The sequence below is a fragment of the Clarias gariepinus genome, chromosome 13, assembly GCF_024256425.1.
Source record: "Clarias gariepinus isolate MV-2021 ecotype Netherlands chromosome 13, CGAR_prim_01v2, whole genome shotgun sequence".
Classification (NCBI taxonomy): Eukaryota; Metazoa; Chordata; class Actinopteri; order Siluriformes; family Clariidae; genus Clarias; species Clarias gariepinus.
In genome coordinates, this window is record NC_071112.1 from 7,898,156 (window position 1) to 7,915,184 (window position 17,029).

Below are 17,029 nucleotides of genomic sequence, written 5' to 3' on the forward strand. Positions count from 1 at the left end.
AAGTAACTTAATATTAACGTAAATTCAGCTACATTTCTATATAAAATATAATACTGGATAGATTTTTTTATACTTTAAGGGAGAACACAAAGCAACTGTAAAGGAAAATGCAGCTTGGGGTGATGAATTATTACTGTATTTACCCTACTTATACCAAAGAAAAGGTGCTTGCATGAATTACAGTACATATAGGGGTAACATCGGTATCTTACATTCTAGCACCGAGTGCTTAAGAAACGTAATGCTCACAAATTTTGAAGGCTTGCTGGAGCTTCTGTTCAGAATAAAGGTGGTGTGCATGTATTAAATGGTGTGTGGATTCTGACTGATGACAGTTCGATATCATATATGGCCTTGAATAAATTCTTGATTTCTCTCTGTTTGGAAAAATAAAGATAAAGGAGTCAGCAAAGTGTTGCAAAGAGCTATTTATATTACCTGGTACACCTGAAAATGCATTTTATTATCCTCTAAATAGTTGCATAATAATAATAAGGTTTTATTGCAATTGATGCAGTATACTGATACCGCTTTACATCATGTTCACCATACGTAGGACGCATTCTGCATTTAAAACTAGGGCTTTGGCAATGAACCTGTGTGTGTGTGCATGCTTTTCTCTGTCCACATTATAACACCTCTCCTCGAGCACATGCCAAAAGCAGCTGACAAAATGAAATTGGGTTAAACACACTCATAATCTGGAGTACAGCAGCAAACCTGATGCTCCTGATACATTATTTTTATCATGAGATTCTTTTAATTTCAGTTAGATCAACCCTGCATCGCGCTGATTAATGTGAATCCCACACATCAGTTAAAACCACGTTCTGAACCCGAATCATCATGACAAATTTGCATCTCTTTGTTCGGTCTGAATCTTGCTAATCAGTCTGAATCTGACAGATGGATTCTGTGTTGTACTGATTAATCTGATTCTCCCTAATCAGTGGAATGTGAATTGTGCTGACATATTTGAATTATGTCTTTTAAAACTGAATTATTCTGCTGCATTTGAGTCACATTTTAAATCCAAATTGCCCAGAAAATAATAATCACACTGAAAATATGGATCATACTGATATTTCTTGATCGCACTGCATTTGAAACATATTTGGATTTGAATCACTTTAATAAATGCCAGTGTGAATCACATTTCTAAATACTCAAACTGACATGTGAATCCAATTAATACACTTGAACCACGTTTTTTTTATCTGACTAGCCTTCATAAATCTGCGATTCTGTATATCCGAATTTCATTCGAATCTAAAATCTAATATAGTTGAACACTATTTCTGAATCTGAATCACCCTGGTATTTCCAAGTCACACTTATCAGTGAACTGTAAAATCTCCGGATACATTTGAACCACTTTTTGAATCTAAATCACCCAGTACATCTGAATTGGAATCGAATTGTTAAATCACAGTGTTAATATGAATTCTACTGAGAGATGTGAATCCGTCTAATGAATCTAACCCAAGTTACACAGATCAGTTTAACTGAACCCGAGTTACACACATTAGTTTAAAGTGCACAGACAAACCAATCAGAAATTAGATTGCCACTGAATTAAATCTGAATCATGCTAACATATCTGAATCATGGAGATTAACCAATAGCGTTGGATTCATCATCGCAATTTAGAGTTCTGATGAGCAACATTATGGTGGCTTGAAAGCTTGGTGAGGGCATCTCCAAAAGGGTGGGTCTTCTAGGGTGTTCCTGGTGTGCAGTGGTCAGGACCTACCAAAATAATCAAAGGAAGCACAAGCGGTGAACTGGTGACAGAGTCGACATCCAATCCACATAGCAAACAAAGGCTAGCCTCTTTGGGCCAATCCCACAGATGAGCTACAGTAGCACAATTGGCTGAATACGTTATTTCTGTCTATGATAGGAGGGTGTCAGAACACACATTGCCTCGCAGCTTGCTGTGTATGGGGCTACGTAGCCACAGACTGGTCACAGGGCCCATGCTTACTCTTGCCCACTGCAGAGAGCTCCTACAATGAGAACGTGAACATCAGAAGTGAACCATGCAAAGAAAGAAGGTGGCCTGGTTGAATGGATGACATTTTATTTTACGTTTATTTTATGGATGGCTGGGTGCATGTGTCTGACTTACCTGAATAATAGTTAGCTCCAGCATGCACTATGGGAATAAGACAGTGTGATGCTCTGGGCAATGTTCTGCAGAAAAGCCCTGGGTTTTGGCATTCACGTGGATTCATGTGGACACGTAACACCTTCCAAAAATGTGTGCTGGACTAACAAATCTGATCTATGTAGACCCCACCTTGCACTTACAGGACTTAAAGACTTATCTGCTGCTAACACTTTACCGGCAGATACCACAGCACACCTTTAGAGTCCATGCCTTAATGGTTCACAGTTGTCTTTGTGACACAAACGGGACCTACAAAATATTAGGCTGGTAATGTTATCATTATGGCTGATCAGTGTGTATATTTTACACCCATATGTGCTTATCATGTAGTGTTCACTTAATCAAATGATGCAAACAATGAATCAAATCTAAAGACAATAAAGTAAGCCACAACAGTTACTCAGACCTGAAACAAACCAAATAATGCACTGCACTATGGGTACATTATCATGATGCGTTGTGGGATTGAATAAGTGCACTGAAAGTTCTGTACTACATGTCAAAAGTAGTGCCCTATATAGGGAAGAGGAGATGATGTCTGACACATCGGCTGAGACATCTGAATCAGACCAATCCATCTGAAATCATCCTCTTGCATTTTAATTTTCATCCCTAATTTTCAGTTTCCTAATCTTCCCTTAATCAGCACGGCTTACTGGCATAGGGGAGATCTTTTTTAGCCTAACGAGGATCCTGCTGGGCTTTGTCAGCTAATTTAGGAGAGAGATTGATGTCCTGGGTAATGTGCAGCTTATAACGAGGTTATGTATCAGGAGAGGCAGATGATAACCTGTCTCCTCTCCCCATCTCTCGCTGTCCTGTTCCCGCTCTGCGCTTCATTAATAACTCCAGAGCAAATGAGACCTATGTCGGTCCTTCATTAGGCTGTGATGAGGAGTCCTGGGCGGGAACTGTACAGAGTTTGGATCCTTGAATTCAGCAGCTTGAATCTGTTATGGCTGTGTGAATTGGGACGCTCGATAAATTTGTTCTGGGAATAGCAGCAGGTGAGCATCCGGTAAGGACATCTGGCGTCCAGAATAGACCTGCATTTTGTTTTTCAGGACGTGGCTTCAATCAGTCAGCTTCAGGAGTCAGATGTCTATTAGGATTCATGTTCTTATCTCAAATATTAGCACCAGTTTTACAAAATTATCATGGTTTTAGGGTTTTACATATAAAGGTTAAAACAAAAAAGCTCTGACATATTACTGGATTACATTTTTAAAAATAATTTTCTTGTTCTTCTCCGGACTACAGTTCTAGGACTGTAAAGAAACTGTAGATGAACATAATCATCAAGTTTTGCACCAATAACAATTGTCTGAAATGCTTGCTGAATTGGCCAAAGACAGCCAAGTTTTAAAAGTTACCCATTTTTTATTTAAAATGTCTCAGACTTTTCTGATATTCTCAGAACCTTGTACTGAACATGTCTTTCAAATGGTTTTATTTCTTACAAATCATGAATTATAGCTATTTGAGACCTAATCTGTTCCGCTCTGAATGATTGATAGATGACAGCTATATTGTTAATGCAACATGTGGAACAATGGTTTTTAACCCTTTAACATCCTCACTAAGGCTCCATCACGCAATGATGAAAAACATAAAAAAATCTGTCCTAAAAATATCAAAGAACACAGCAAGAACAGGGTCAAGATGAAAAAATGTGCATTTAACAAGTTTATACTACTTCCTAGACTCATCCTGGTCAGATTATCAAGGGGTCTATCATATCATATCATTATCACTTATTTCTTACAACACGTGCACGCACTCACCAGGTCCAGTGTGATCAATCCGTGTTATATCTATGATCACACCGCATTCCTACCAGATGCTTATCACATGCTTACTAATTTGTCACTGCGTCAGGCAGGTTGGTATAAATACCGTGACACGCTGTTCTTCTTATCATGAAGTGATGGTGTGAGGAATTGGATGCAGTATTTATATTAAAATCTCTGAATGTGACATAGATGTGCTGATATCTTGCTGCATGAACACCATAAGCATGGTAAGCTCCAGATGAATGTAATATAAATGCGGTCTTCTACAACATGGCATAGACGTACCATGGTCAAGAGGGCTTAGTGAGAACTCCACTGGTGGCACAACATCACTGTGATGTCCGAATGACAGCTCAGTCAGAGCGCCATCCTGTCTTTTCTGTTTGTGCCATGCTTGTAATAAGTCAATGATGTTGCATCTTGCTTCAACCGCGTCCTCAGCAGGTTTTTTTAAAAAAAAAAAAAAAGTTGGAGCTCCATGTCAAGGGAGACAATACTGCTAAGTTGTACAAGTTCCTACCTTGTTCACCCAAGTTTTTGGAGATGTATTGGGAACATGCTTCAGTCTGAAGGGGTAGGATAAAATAAATTATTACATTTATTAAAAAACAATAAATAGCTTTTGTATGTCCTTGGGGCAATAATTGGAATTCAGTTCTAATTACGATATATGTTTTATATTATATCTTAAACTAACAGACCCCAGTATAGGAGTCTTCCAAAAGGTTGTGATGTTGCTTTATGATAAAAGTGTCCATACATTTACAAATCATACAAAACGATCAGAAAATATACATAAATTGCTAACTTTTTGCTTGGTGGTGTTCATAAAATCTTTGGTCATTAAATTTACTACTGTATATTTCTCATGGTATGCTACAAAGCAGTTGAAAAGGCTTACTGTGTATAAACAAAGCGACATTTAATGGGCTTGGTTAGAGATGTGGTAGAGGTGGTAGAGTTCAGCGTCTTTTACTATGATAAAGTTGCTGAAAATGTGCTCTAACATAAAGTAGAGCAGAATGTTTAAGGGTTCAGGTATTTTTTGAAACATCCCAAGGAATTAGACAAAAGGAGAATTTGGTTTGTACGCCTCACGGTTCAACAGATAAACCATGAATATTATCATCATATAATATATATCAGAATATTAAATTTAGGTCAGAAGGAGAAGGAGAAAAAAAAATCAAGCACTCAAGCACTGTGTGCTTGGATATTCTTAAGATATTAGGTTTACAGGTGAGTTCTATGCGCTGTAATTTAGCTAACTGGATACACACATCTACTGTACCCCGCAAGGATTGCCACGCAGGCATAGCAAAGAATTTTTAATGGACTTAACTAGTAAAAGATTTTCACTGTCTTTTCTCTTTTAGCTGCAGAAGTTGAAGCGCTCACTTTCCTTCAGGACCAAGAGCCTCCGCAGCAAAAGTGCCGACAACTTCTTCCAGCGACCGAGTCCTGAGGTTAGCAACAGCAGCAGCACGGGACAGCTTAGTACTATCGGGGTGTCTGTCTCGGCTCCGCTCGAGTCCTGTTACATCCCACCCTTGACTCCGCCTCCCACAATTCTAACTGGACTTCCATTAACCATCTGTTCGCCATCACGCGCGCCGCGACCACCCGACCCCACGGCACACACCTTCCTGGAGCACACGTTCAAGAAGCCACACTTCTGCGACGTCTGCAACCATATGATTGTAGGTAAGACGGTGTGGTGCATATGCTAGTTTAATTCATAACAAATCACAAAATTCTTAATTTAAGCTATAAACAAGTGTACTGGATGAATTAATAAAGTCTAGTTGGTAATTGAAAGAAAGCTTGCTGTCAAGTGTTATAATATTAATTATAACATGACAATGACAAATATGTCAGAAATTATAATGCCAATATGACCTATTCTTTACATAATGTTAGCAGCTATGTTAATCTTTCTTTTTAGCAAGCCTGGCTAGCTACTTATAAAACTTAATAAAATATAATAAAACTTTTGGGTATTCTCGGTTTAACTAACTTAGCTATTATTGTTAAACTAGTAAGTTTCAAATTCATTAAAAACTATTACAACATTAAATATTGTTAAGCACGTCTTTAGTACCACAAAGTAAAATGACATATGTGTCACTTAACAAAATCAGCATTTGTTCTGAGGACTTACCTTAAATTAGCATACTGTAAAATATAATATGGTGTCTTTAACATTCTTCATTAAAAGCATGGTTAGATAATATCAAGATATAGTATATATTATATACAGTATGTATGAAATATAAGGTAAAAAGGTAATTTAAGGTCGTTTGGTCAAAACTCTACATTTAAGTACATTTAAGCATTTGGCAGACGCTCTTATCCAGAGCGACTTACATTTTTATCTTACTACACATCTGAGCAGTTGAGGGTTAAGGGCCTTGCTCAAGGGCCCAACAGTGGCAACTTGGTGGTTGTGGGGTTTGAACCTGGGATCTTCCAAACCGTAGTCCAATGCCTTAACCACTGAGCTACCCCTGCTAGTGCTGGTTCATGCTAGATATTATACCCTTTTAGCTAATGCCTCTGTCTTCGATCTACCTAACACTAAACACTAGCTAATATATTCATTGATCATAACTACAGTATCTAACATCCATTCACTATCCATTGGCTGCTCTTAATTTGATATCTAGCATTAAAATGTATCTATTTATTAAGGTATTTAGCTCTTTAACTGATATTAAGCAATAAATAACATCATTAATTAGCTAACCTCAACCACTATCCAATTGATTACTTTTAATTAGCTCTCTTACATTGTATTCTATACAACATATGTATTCCAATGTATTAGTTAACTAATATATCTATTAAATACCTATGAAAATAATACATTTAATCATAACGCCTAGTTAAAGCATTTATTGTTAATTAGCTATTTAGCAAAAATTAACTGCAAACTAACTGCTAACTTTACTACTATTAAATAGCTGTCTAATATTGTTCTCTTGTTGAGTTATTTATTGTAAATTAGTTCTCTCACTGATATTAATTGCTACCTAACTTGAATATCAATCAGCCATCAGTAAGTAACATATGTATTGCAGTGGCGGCTGCTCTAAGACTACAAGGGAAGCTCCGCTTCCTCTACTATGTCAGAAAATAAATGCTCATATATGCACTGTCGTATTTATATTGGTTTTAATAAAAGTGCGCTAGAACGTGTTCAACTTCATGACTACCTCATTCAGAATCAGGTATTTATTGTAGATTGTTTGACGCGATTTTCTTGTCATACATTTCCATGCAGCACAGCGCGTTAAACCCTCCTGAAGCCCAGCTTCACTGGAGCTCTATGGGCAAGCTTAGAGGAGCTTTTTTTACTGCAAAAAAGTTGGACGGTAATTGGATAAATGCATTAAAATCTTCACTTCCAGGGAAGCTCAGCTTCTCTGGGAGTGAATGAAGCAGTGGGCGGGCCAGGACGCTGGGCTGCTGCATAATGATTGGAGAAGCCGGAACCCCTTTTTTGATTGACAGCATGTCTTAAGTTTACATCAGCGCTACAGAGATTCGAGTTCAGTCCCATGCGGATTTGCAGGTGAAGTGGTACGACAAACTGCTGCACTCTGTATTGTTTGCTGGTGATATAAACCATTTTTGTTTGTACAAATCATTCCTTAAATAATAAAAAAAAACATATTATAGCATTCTTAATTTTGCTCCTTGTTTCAGCATTGAGTTTGTTATTAGTTCGTTCACATAATTAAAGTAGCTTGTGGAAGGGGAAACTACCCAGCTAGCAAGCTGTGCATAATGGACGCAGACGCAGACAGTGCTAATATTGTTGACCTGCTTTTGGCAAAACCATTTGGTAGTCTTCCTTACGAGGAGAGACTCAGAATTAAATGGCAGGTAGACCAATGCCCAAGATTGATCTGGTGCAAAAATCAGGAAAAACTAACAGGTCTTTTTTTTCAGCTCTCCTGGTATGACAAGGTGGACTGGCTGACTGGAAGTGCTGTGACATACTGTAGAAAAAAAACTGTTGGCCATGCCTCTTGACGAAACCTTCTCAGGGAATGGGATGGGTTTGGTCAAACGTGGGTTTTGGGGATCTGGGTAACTTTGACAGGGCATACAAAATTCATGGAAAGTGCAAAGAACATGTGAGTTTATGTGCAAGGTTAAGTTGTCTGGGCAGGGTCAGGTTTGAACATGCAATCAATGGAGGTCTTTGCATTCAGGTGGCAAAACATAATAAACAGTAATAAAAAATAAAAAAAGGGCCATCCTAAACCGTCTATTTGATGTGACTTCCTTGCTTGGCCGTCAGGAGCTGGCATTCAGGGGGCATGATGGGAGTAGTGAATCAGCAAATAAGTGGAATTACAGGGAATTTACAGAAACATTAGCTAAATATGACTCTGTCTTGGCCACACAATTTCAATATTTAAAACACTTACACTAAATTATGTTTTAATAATTAGCTATCTAAGCATTCTTAACCTCTACCTAACTTTGCTTTAGTTCACAACCTGTGTAACATCAACTGCTAGCTAGCTTATTGTTAATTAGTTATCTAAGTAAACGTACTGTAGCTGTTACATATCTGGTCAACTATGGATTAGCTAGCTAATTAACTGCCATCTAAGTTAGCTATCTTTCAAGAGCTAGCCAGGCAAACATAACTCAGACTTGTCGATAACAGCTAATTAACTTACGATAATAATCTATGTATAGTGTTAGTGCACAATGCATTTATGAAACATATGTTAAGTTTATAATTGACTTTTTGTCTGATTACAGCCTTTGTTAATAGAAACATTGCTAATCAGTGAGTTATGTTCACTGTGTTAGCATTATTTAGTGCACACAGTACCACAGCATGTGTTCTCTGTCTGTGGTAAACCTCCAGGCCATCTGTGCGGTCTGGGTCTCTATAATGTAGATCTCTCTGGAAACTTCTATAAAGAGGGTCAGTGGGTCTCAGTCTCGCTGCGTGTCCGACATAGCAGGCGGTCGTCAACAGTCATTGTGCGAACGCTCTACTTTTAGCCAGTTAAGACCTCAGGGGATGTTACATAAAAGTGCCGCCCTACTGATGGAAAAAAACAGGTTGTAAAGAGCTCCAGAAGTCGATTACTGTTTTAGATTTTGAGATTACAGCATAACAACCTAGGGCAGCTCAAGCACACACAAAACCACAACGGGTACGCACAGGTTCACACAAAAATATGTACAAAAAACAGTTTAACATTTGTACAACTTTGAAAATGGTGGATGTTTTCAGTTCTTTATTTTTAAAAATTTGTAAAAAAAAAAAATGTGTATATGTTCAAAAAGAGCATCTTTTATAAAAAAGATAAGATTTAGATGTAGGGAAACATTTAAAAATTGGTTTATTCAAATCCAGGGAATTTCTTCCTATTGGAGAACAAAACACTAGACTAAAGTTAGCTACTTAACAATTAGTTGTTACAATTACAGATCAGCTATCATTAACTGCTAGCTAAAATATCTAGTGCTAACTATACAACTTAGTAATCTTAACTTTTAGCCATCTTTATCTTTTTTGTGATAAAAATAAGCAGGTATGGAAGGTTTAGCTCACCGGTGCACAAGTCTGCTTTTACTCAAATGGATAATGAGTCTTGAAAAACGATTATTCAGTTTATGCATTTCTTGATGTGTAGAAATTAGGTTAAACTAAATAACAGTATTCCTGTAGGTATCACTATATTAAATTAGATGCTTTGAATGTAGTCAATAAGAAAGAAATAAACACCTTAAAAGGGGAACTATTCATGCAGCGGTGTGATTAAGCAGTTACTGTATCCCAGACAGACTTGATTATTTTTTCAGAATAGCCAGTCCTGAAGTGTTTTAGTCATCTGATACATCAGTCAAATGTTACATTTGCTTTAATAATTAAAGGACATATAAATTTATTTTTGCATTTAATGTTATGGAACATTATTAGGCTTTCTTATTAACCTGTACAACAACTTTTGCTTTGGACTATTTAGCCAGATACCTGAATGGTTATCTCTTTAATCTTGGGATTAAATACTCTCTGTCAATATTCTTTGATTGAACTCTTAAACGATGAAAGCCCAAAGCAGTAACCAAAAGCTATGAATTCCAAACAGTGAGCTGAGTGTTAGATCATAAACTGTGTCTAACAAGCAGGTATTGAGGAACTTCAGCATATTGTAATGGTGTTTGCTTTGGAATAACGATGCCCAGGACTATAACACACACTGCTACCGGATATATTAACACATAGAAATGTTTATTACTCATGTTTCAGGATGACTCAGAGTTGTTCTTATTGGCAGCATACTAGTAATTTCTTGAGGTTCAGCTGCAAAGACATGTGCACACGCTCTCTGTAACGTCTGTGAATAATACTACATGTATATATGATGTAAAATCCCACCTGTAATAGCAAATCTGGTGGATCTTCTGCTCTGGCATGCCTTTGGGCATACAATTATGTAGAAATTAGTTTGGAATAGTGCTGTTTACAGTAATGGAGTCAGTTAGGAAGCGTGTGACTTTTTTATAGCATACTGTATTCCGTATTGTGCAAATGTCATAAGCACATCCAAATAACTGCTGTAAAACAAGAATGTCTTCCAAAGTTTCTACATTCAAAATGTACTATAAAAAAACAGCAAAAAGTAATTAATGAAAGTCAGTAATTGGTGGAACGACCCTTTGGTTAAAATACAGTCTCAGATACACTTTGTGCAGGTCTTTAACAAAATTAGCTGCTTAGTTTTACAGAACATCCTGCAGGACCAATCAAAGTCCTTTAGAGAATTCTAGAACTTTTTTTCCTCTGAAAAGTTTTTTTTTTGCATTATATTCTGCTTTATTTTCTGGCCTACAGATAATTTCCTGAAAGATTGAATATTTTTGCTGGAATACTAATGTTTGGAAATCAGATTAATTTTTTTTGTACTTACTTAATAATAAAGTTATAACATAAACAAGTATTACAAAGTATGTACAAAAAACACAGGGTAAGACTTTTGCACAATACTCTAGATATAACTAATGATTATTGTTGATATATAGTTTCAAATCAGTGACTACACAAATAACTTACTGTATTGTGCCTGATAAAAGCTCAAAAGTAGTCTTAACAACTACAGCACACTGATGTAAAAAAGTTTTTATTGCTAATTATTTTTCTGCAAACAAATAGAAACTTAAGTAATTTTATGATGCACTATATTTGACTTCTATTCTTTCTTATAAAAGCTCGATTTTAAAAATAATCAGACATTATGACATAACACAGTCCTAGATTATGATGTATCTACAGTAATCGGTATCATCAAAATGTTTACTAGGTACAGTATCTTTTAAACTATTACAAATATAACAAACGTATCACCAGAATTTTTTAAACACCTTTATATCAACCATAGACGTCTAGTGGCTCTAGCTCAGAGAGACTAAATCAGAAAATATTGACGTTTGTGATGGTATTGGTATCAGACCAAAAGGTTTGGTATTGTGACAGCTCTATTGTTCATATATGTGCATGGCTGGGTAAATAAATAAAAAAAGATTTAGTAACTTTAACTTTGATTATCTCCATCATTTGTTAAAATCCTCAAGGGCTTGGGATCATGTAGCCAAACTTATAAAGAAGGTCTGGTGGCAGATGCTGCGTGTCATCCACATAACAGTGAGTCCGTGACAGTGAATAATCTGCCTAAAACGAAGCATGTAGGTAATGAAAAGGAGTGGACAGAGTACCAGGCCCTGAGGGACACCTCGGGCTGAGGAGGAGATTTGTTTTTGTCGGTTTGATGGTAATCACATGTTGTGTTGTTAGTCAGATAAGAGGCAATCCGTGTGACACTAATATTCGACAGGCATGCAGTAAGTATGTCATCCGAGACAGAATCAAATGCAGCAAGAGAATACCAAAAAGGATGTATGTGTATGTGTGTGTTAGCAGCGTGTTACCCAATGGCTGAGCATATGAGACCTCATGTTTTTGAGCTCAGGCTGTTATTATAGACAGATGCAGGATAAGTGCAGATGTTACCTGTAAGCAAGAGAGAGGAAAGAGGAAGACATGAGAATGGGAAATTTGAGACAGAATGAAAGACCTTTTAAAATGTATTTAGAAGCTAAATACAGTCTACATTTATAAATACATACAGCAACCAAATTATGAACTAATGCTAGTCTGAACCCATGATTTTAACACATAGTCCTTTTCGGACAGGATGAATAATTAATAATCATAAATAATACTAAGTCTTTGTTAACAGAAATGGAAAGATTATATACTGCATTTTATTTACTACAAAATGTGTGGGACAGGAATAATCCCAGCATAACTGATTTCTGTTAAAAGATTATGTTATACAGAGGCAATGAGGATCATGTCTTAGAAAAGAAATGCTCTTGGGAGTTTTAAGAATAGAATTTTTAGATCAGGAACAGCCCAAAGTGTTACTGCCACATGCACATAAAATTAAACAGGTATATACTGTATAGTGTGATTGGAATGGCACAGCCATCTCTGCGATTTATACAGATATCACTTACACTGTGGGAATCTAACAGACGTCATCCCGCGACATTATGTAACGTACAGTATATCTGTCCATAAATCTTATCCAGACCCAACAGTAGTTCAGCAAATGGGTGTGTGTGTTTGTATGTGTGTGTGCGCGTGCAAACGCAGAGTATATTTGACAGGTAGGCAAATGAGACAGCTTGTTAATGAACCCGGGCTGTTAATAGAAATGGACGCAGATGCAATAACGTGAATTAGAGGGAGAGAAGAAGGACAGAAGAACATGCAAATGTGTTGAAATGCAATTCATAAAATATATACCGAGATAATATGTAAGTGTGCCGGTTGTACAGTGCATATTACAGCGAATGCAAGTGTTGATATTTTATTTTAACAGGAAGTGAAAAACGATCAGAGTCACTAAACAAGATTACGAGAATGAACTAGGTTTCTAGACAAGAACAAATCAACGGTAGACAAAGAAACACAATAAAGCAAGAGAACTTTAATAACGCATAACAAGGCACAGGGGAAATTTATGGACATGTGATTTGCCGGGGCTAATGGGTAATGTAGCGCTCTCCTCCAACGCTAACCAGACAAAAACACACATCAGACCATTAAGAAAAATAAACGGTTAAAAATAAAGTCTATGCTTTAAGAACTTGATTGAAGTTAAAATTACAGATAAATAATAACAATGTTTAATCAAAGCAACAATATTGTGTAAACATAGACTACAGTGTCTATTTATTTTCTATTAATACATTCACATTCCTGAGCTTTCTAACAGAATTCGGGACTGCTGCTTAACACTTCGGCCCTGATTACTCGTCATCCTAAATAAAGCACTCTAATTATTCTGTGCAATCAGATGAATTTATGTCATCTGTAAAGCAGGAGGAGGAAACAATATGTAAATGAGGTTTTTGTATGTGCATGCTCATTGTTCTCAAGTTCACGTCAAGTTCGGATGACGGAAAAGTCTCGTAAAAACAATACATGTCATCATGCTTTAAATACAATATAATGCAAAAATCTATAGAAATAAAGAGTCAAATAAAAAACAATATAAAGAGTCAAAAATATACAGAAAAGAGTAGACATGAGTGTGTGTTCTGTTCATGAAGTAAATGTGACTGAAGTTTGTTTTCTTCCAACAGAAACGTTTAACCTTCTGTTGTGGTGTTCTGATTATTGCAATTTACAGAGACATGATTTAGCTAAATTCTAACCTGTTATTAAGATCTGTAAGCTTAATAGCTTTTAATAAGATGTGACTTTCATATGATCACAATGTTGGTGCTAAATTAATAAAAACATCTTTGCCTGATGTTCATTAGAGCAGACACGTAAAGGAGATTAAACTTAAACATTAAACATGAAGAGTTAGAGCTATTAAGCTCAAATATTTTCACATGCTGGACGAGTGAAAATATTAGAGCATGTTTTGTTCTTCATGCCGAGACAACGAGTAAGATACAGTGACAAAAAAAAGGGACACATTGTTAGCAGGAACTGTAATGTTGTATGACGTTGTCGTGTAGCTGTATTTGCAAGAGGTTGCGAAGTCATTCAGCTAAAACACAATTTTTTTGGGGGGGGAAGTTAGAATGACTTGGAAAGATGAACCTATTTAACATTGGAATAATGTAAAGTGGGATAACAGTAAATGAATGACGATAGCGAATATCAACATATACTTATTGGGTCGGTTAACATCCCTTCGTCCGACATCTAAATTTCAAAAACTTCGTCTTCACAGGACGGATCTGAGATGTGATCGTACCGCAGATGGTAGTTCTCATGTGTTTTTCTTCTTTAAGCTGCTTCATGATTTCACAGTATGGTCAAATGCAGTTGTTGTTGTTTTTTTCAATTGAATTTAATTTGTAAAGCGCTTTTAACAAATGTTTTAATATTTAATATTTTATGCCCTTGTTCCCTGGGGAGGATTTTTTCTATGGAGGTTCAGGTGATTCCCTGATCGACCAGTGGCTATCATTCACTTAATGCCCAAGTTTGATTCCCAGTTAGGGCATTGGTGTAGTTGGCAAAAAATAAATAAAATAGCATGATCAGTATGAGCATTTCAGTAAATACTGTTTTTGCAATGTTTTGTCAGAGTCATAACTTTTGTCAGAGTGTTACCACGATTGTGACAACCAAAAAGTCCTACTAGATTTACAGCTGAAATAAACCTGAAACAAAAGGATCTAAGCTAACTACTGTAGCTAGCAAAATCATAGTACTAAAAAAACATCTGGCTAGCATTGAAGAGAGAGAGAGAGAGAGAGAGAGAGCAGTTATGTAATGAACATGCAAATGTAAACAGTGTTAAATACAAATGTATTAAGCCACATATTCTGATTTCAGACAAATTGGTCTTAATCCTTATAAACAGTCAGATTTGTGCCTTGCACCCTGAACACACATTTTACAGAACATTTGAATACTTAACAACTAAAATAAGTGGATGATGGAGGAAGAAAAAAGTCCTCTGCAGTGTTCTAACTTGGACCTCCATCACATTCTCATAAAGTGCTTAAATGTGCTGCTTTGGGTTTTTTATGACACTTTATGGTTATTAAATTTATGACGGTCATAAAGCAAAGCCAAACAATACGTCCAAATCTGTTTCCCTCGCGAGTGTCTGTGTGGGCGTCGCCATTTGGTCTTGCTGTCAAGGGAATGTGAAGGAAGACTTACTAAAGACATGCTACTTGTGTTTTATTCTGTAAAGAGAACTTTCTGTTTTATGGGCACAGAATTTTAGTTATGTGTAGAGAAGAAGAAAAATCACATTTAATAATGATGTCTAATTATTAACGAACGTCTTGTTGACATATACTATATTGTTTTAAGCGGGGATGGCGAAGTGATGGTGAAGTGCACCTCAAGACTCCGAGATCCCCAGGTGAGGTGACGAGTCACACCACAGCCGCTCCAGATGGCATTACCGCACTGCAGTGCATCGTGGGTAATAGGGCTGAGCAGGAAGATGGAGAAGAGGGTCGAGAATGACCACAGGATCGGGGTTGTGTCGGCGGTTAAACGTGGCTCATAAACATATAGTGTGTCTCTGAGGAACTTGAATGGAGCTTGAAGAGAACATTTGGTGTTCTTTTAAAAGAAAGAAAGAAAGAAATACATTTTGTCTTATTGTAAATGTAGTCGAATTATATAACAAACATTAATTGGTGGAAAATGTATGAATTTGTTATATATACTATATATAACAAAAAATATATATTTTTTAAGTTGGTGCAATACTACCAATTACTGTACTGAAGAGTGGAGCAGTAGGAGACAAGAAAAACTCCCCACTCCTTCATTGACCTGTGTATTTTCACTCTCCGATACAGCAGGTGGCAGTATGCACCTAGTTGGTTTGCGGCCACCATTAAACTCAAGGAGTAGAATATTATCAATAATATTATTCATATTTTAAAAAAAATGCTATCGCGTGCCTTCTTACTTTATCGGCTATGGCTGTGTGTGTCAGAGGATGACGTTGGCAAGTGACACGCACACACAAAGATTTAGGATACCCCCAGCACTGATGACAACAGAAAATACAAGCTCGGAATGCTTGTATTCTTACTGATGAAAAAGTAAACCAGACTTTCATAAGCACAGCATTTTAGTGCTTATAAGATATTTTACATAATACTTGATACTTCAAAAAATAGAAGAATCAACAGTCTACCCATGTTCAAAGCTCTAGAACCTGTGCCAAATAATAAATGTATCATATTTCATTCATAGGAATGTGATGTGTTGCCAAAAATTATTATTATTCTTTAGTGAATAAAATAACTTGAACATAAATAGAGTTAAAGAAAGATATTGAATGATTCAAATGGGGTATTCAAGTCAAGGACTTTTGATTTAGAATAACAGAACACTGTTATGAGAGTTAAATCTCCCTTCATTTCTCCATATAATCCCCTGCTGCACTGATGCACTTATCCCAGTATTTCACTAGTGCTTGGAACCATCAAGGTCGAACGTTTTCTCAGTAAGCCAGAGCGCCGATCGGATTGTTTGCTTTACGTCTAAAACACTGGCCTCCCAGGAACCCCTTTAATGGCCTTGGAGCAAGGTCAGGACTGTTCAGGGATGCGGCAGTAACTCTCAGCCTAGTTCTTGTAATGTTTCATTGGTGTTGGTGAATGATTGTTTAAAACAGTTCCCACTGACAGATGCGTCTCCTCTTCTCTTTACGTTAAGTTATTTTTAGGGATTTTCAAGGATAAGGTGTTCCTTTCACTGAATGTTCACAGGAAAGTCTTCAGTGGGCACTGAGCCATCTGGGCCAGGATCATTATTCATGGACATACGGCGTTCTTAAAAATGTTTGCATCATTCAAATGTTTTACTGCAGCGAAGAGTTAATCACTGTACTGTGCTAGATGTAAATGTCAGACGCTTTTATTCACCAGAAATTCCGTCACAAGTCGTGAATGCCCATGTGCAAATGCTTTACTTATTTTAAGTGTTCAATTCTGAAACAATGCAAAATGATCCGTTAACAGA

At 36.7% G+C, this 17,029-nt stretch overlaps 1 protein-coding gene across 3 annotated transcripts in view; it reads left to right on the forward strand.

Annotated features, from left to right (window-relative positions):
• stac (SH3 and cysteine rich domain) overlaps nt 1-17,029 on the forward strand; it is a 63,325-nt gene that overhangs the window by 11,430 nt on the left and 34,866 nt on the right. For all 3 annotated transcript variants that reach the window (XM_053509518.1, XM_053509519.1, XM_053509520.1), the window contains exon 2: nt 5,343-5,670. In XM_053509518.1, the coding sequence (XP_053365493.1) occupies nt 5,343-5,670 (328 nt within the window). The remainder of the gene's footprint in view (nt 1-5,342; nt 5,671-17,029) is intronic.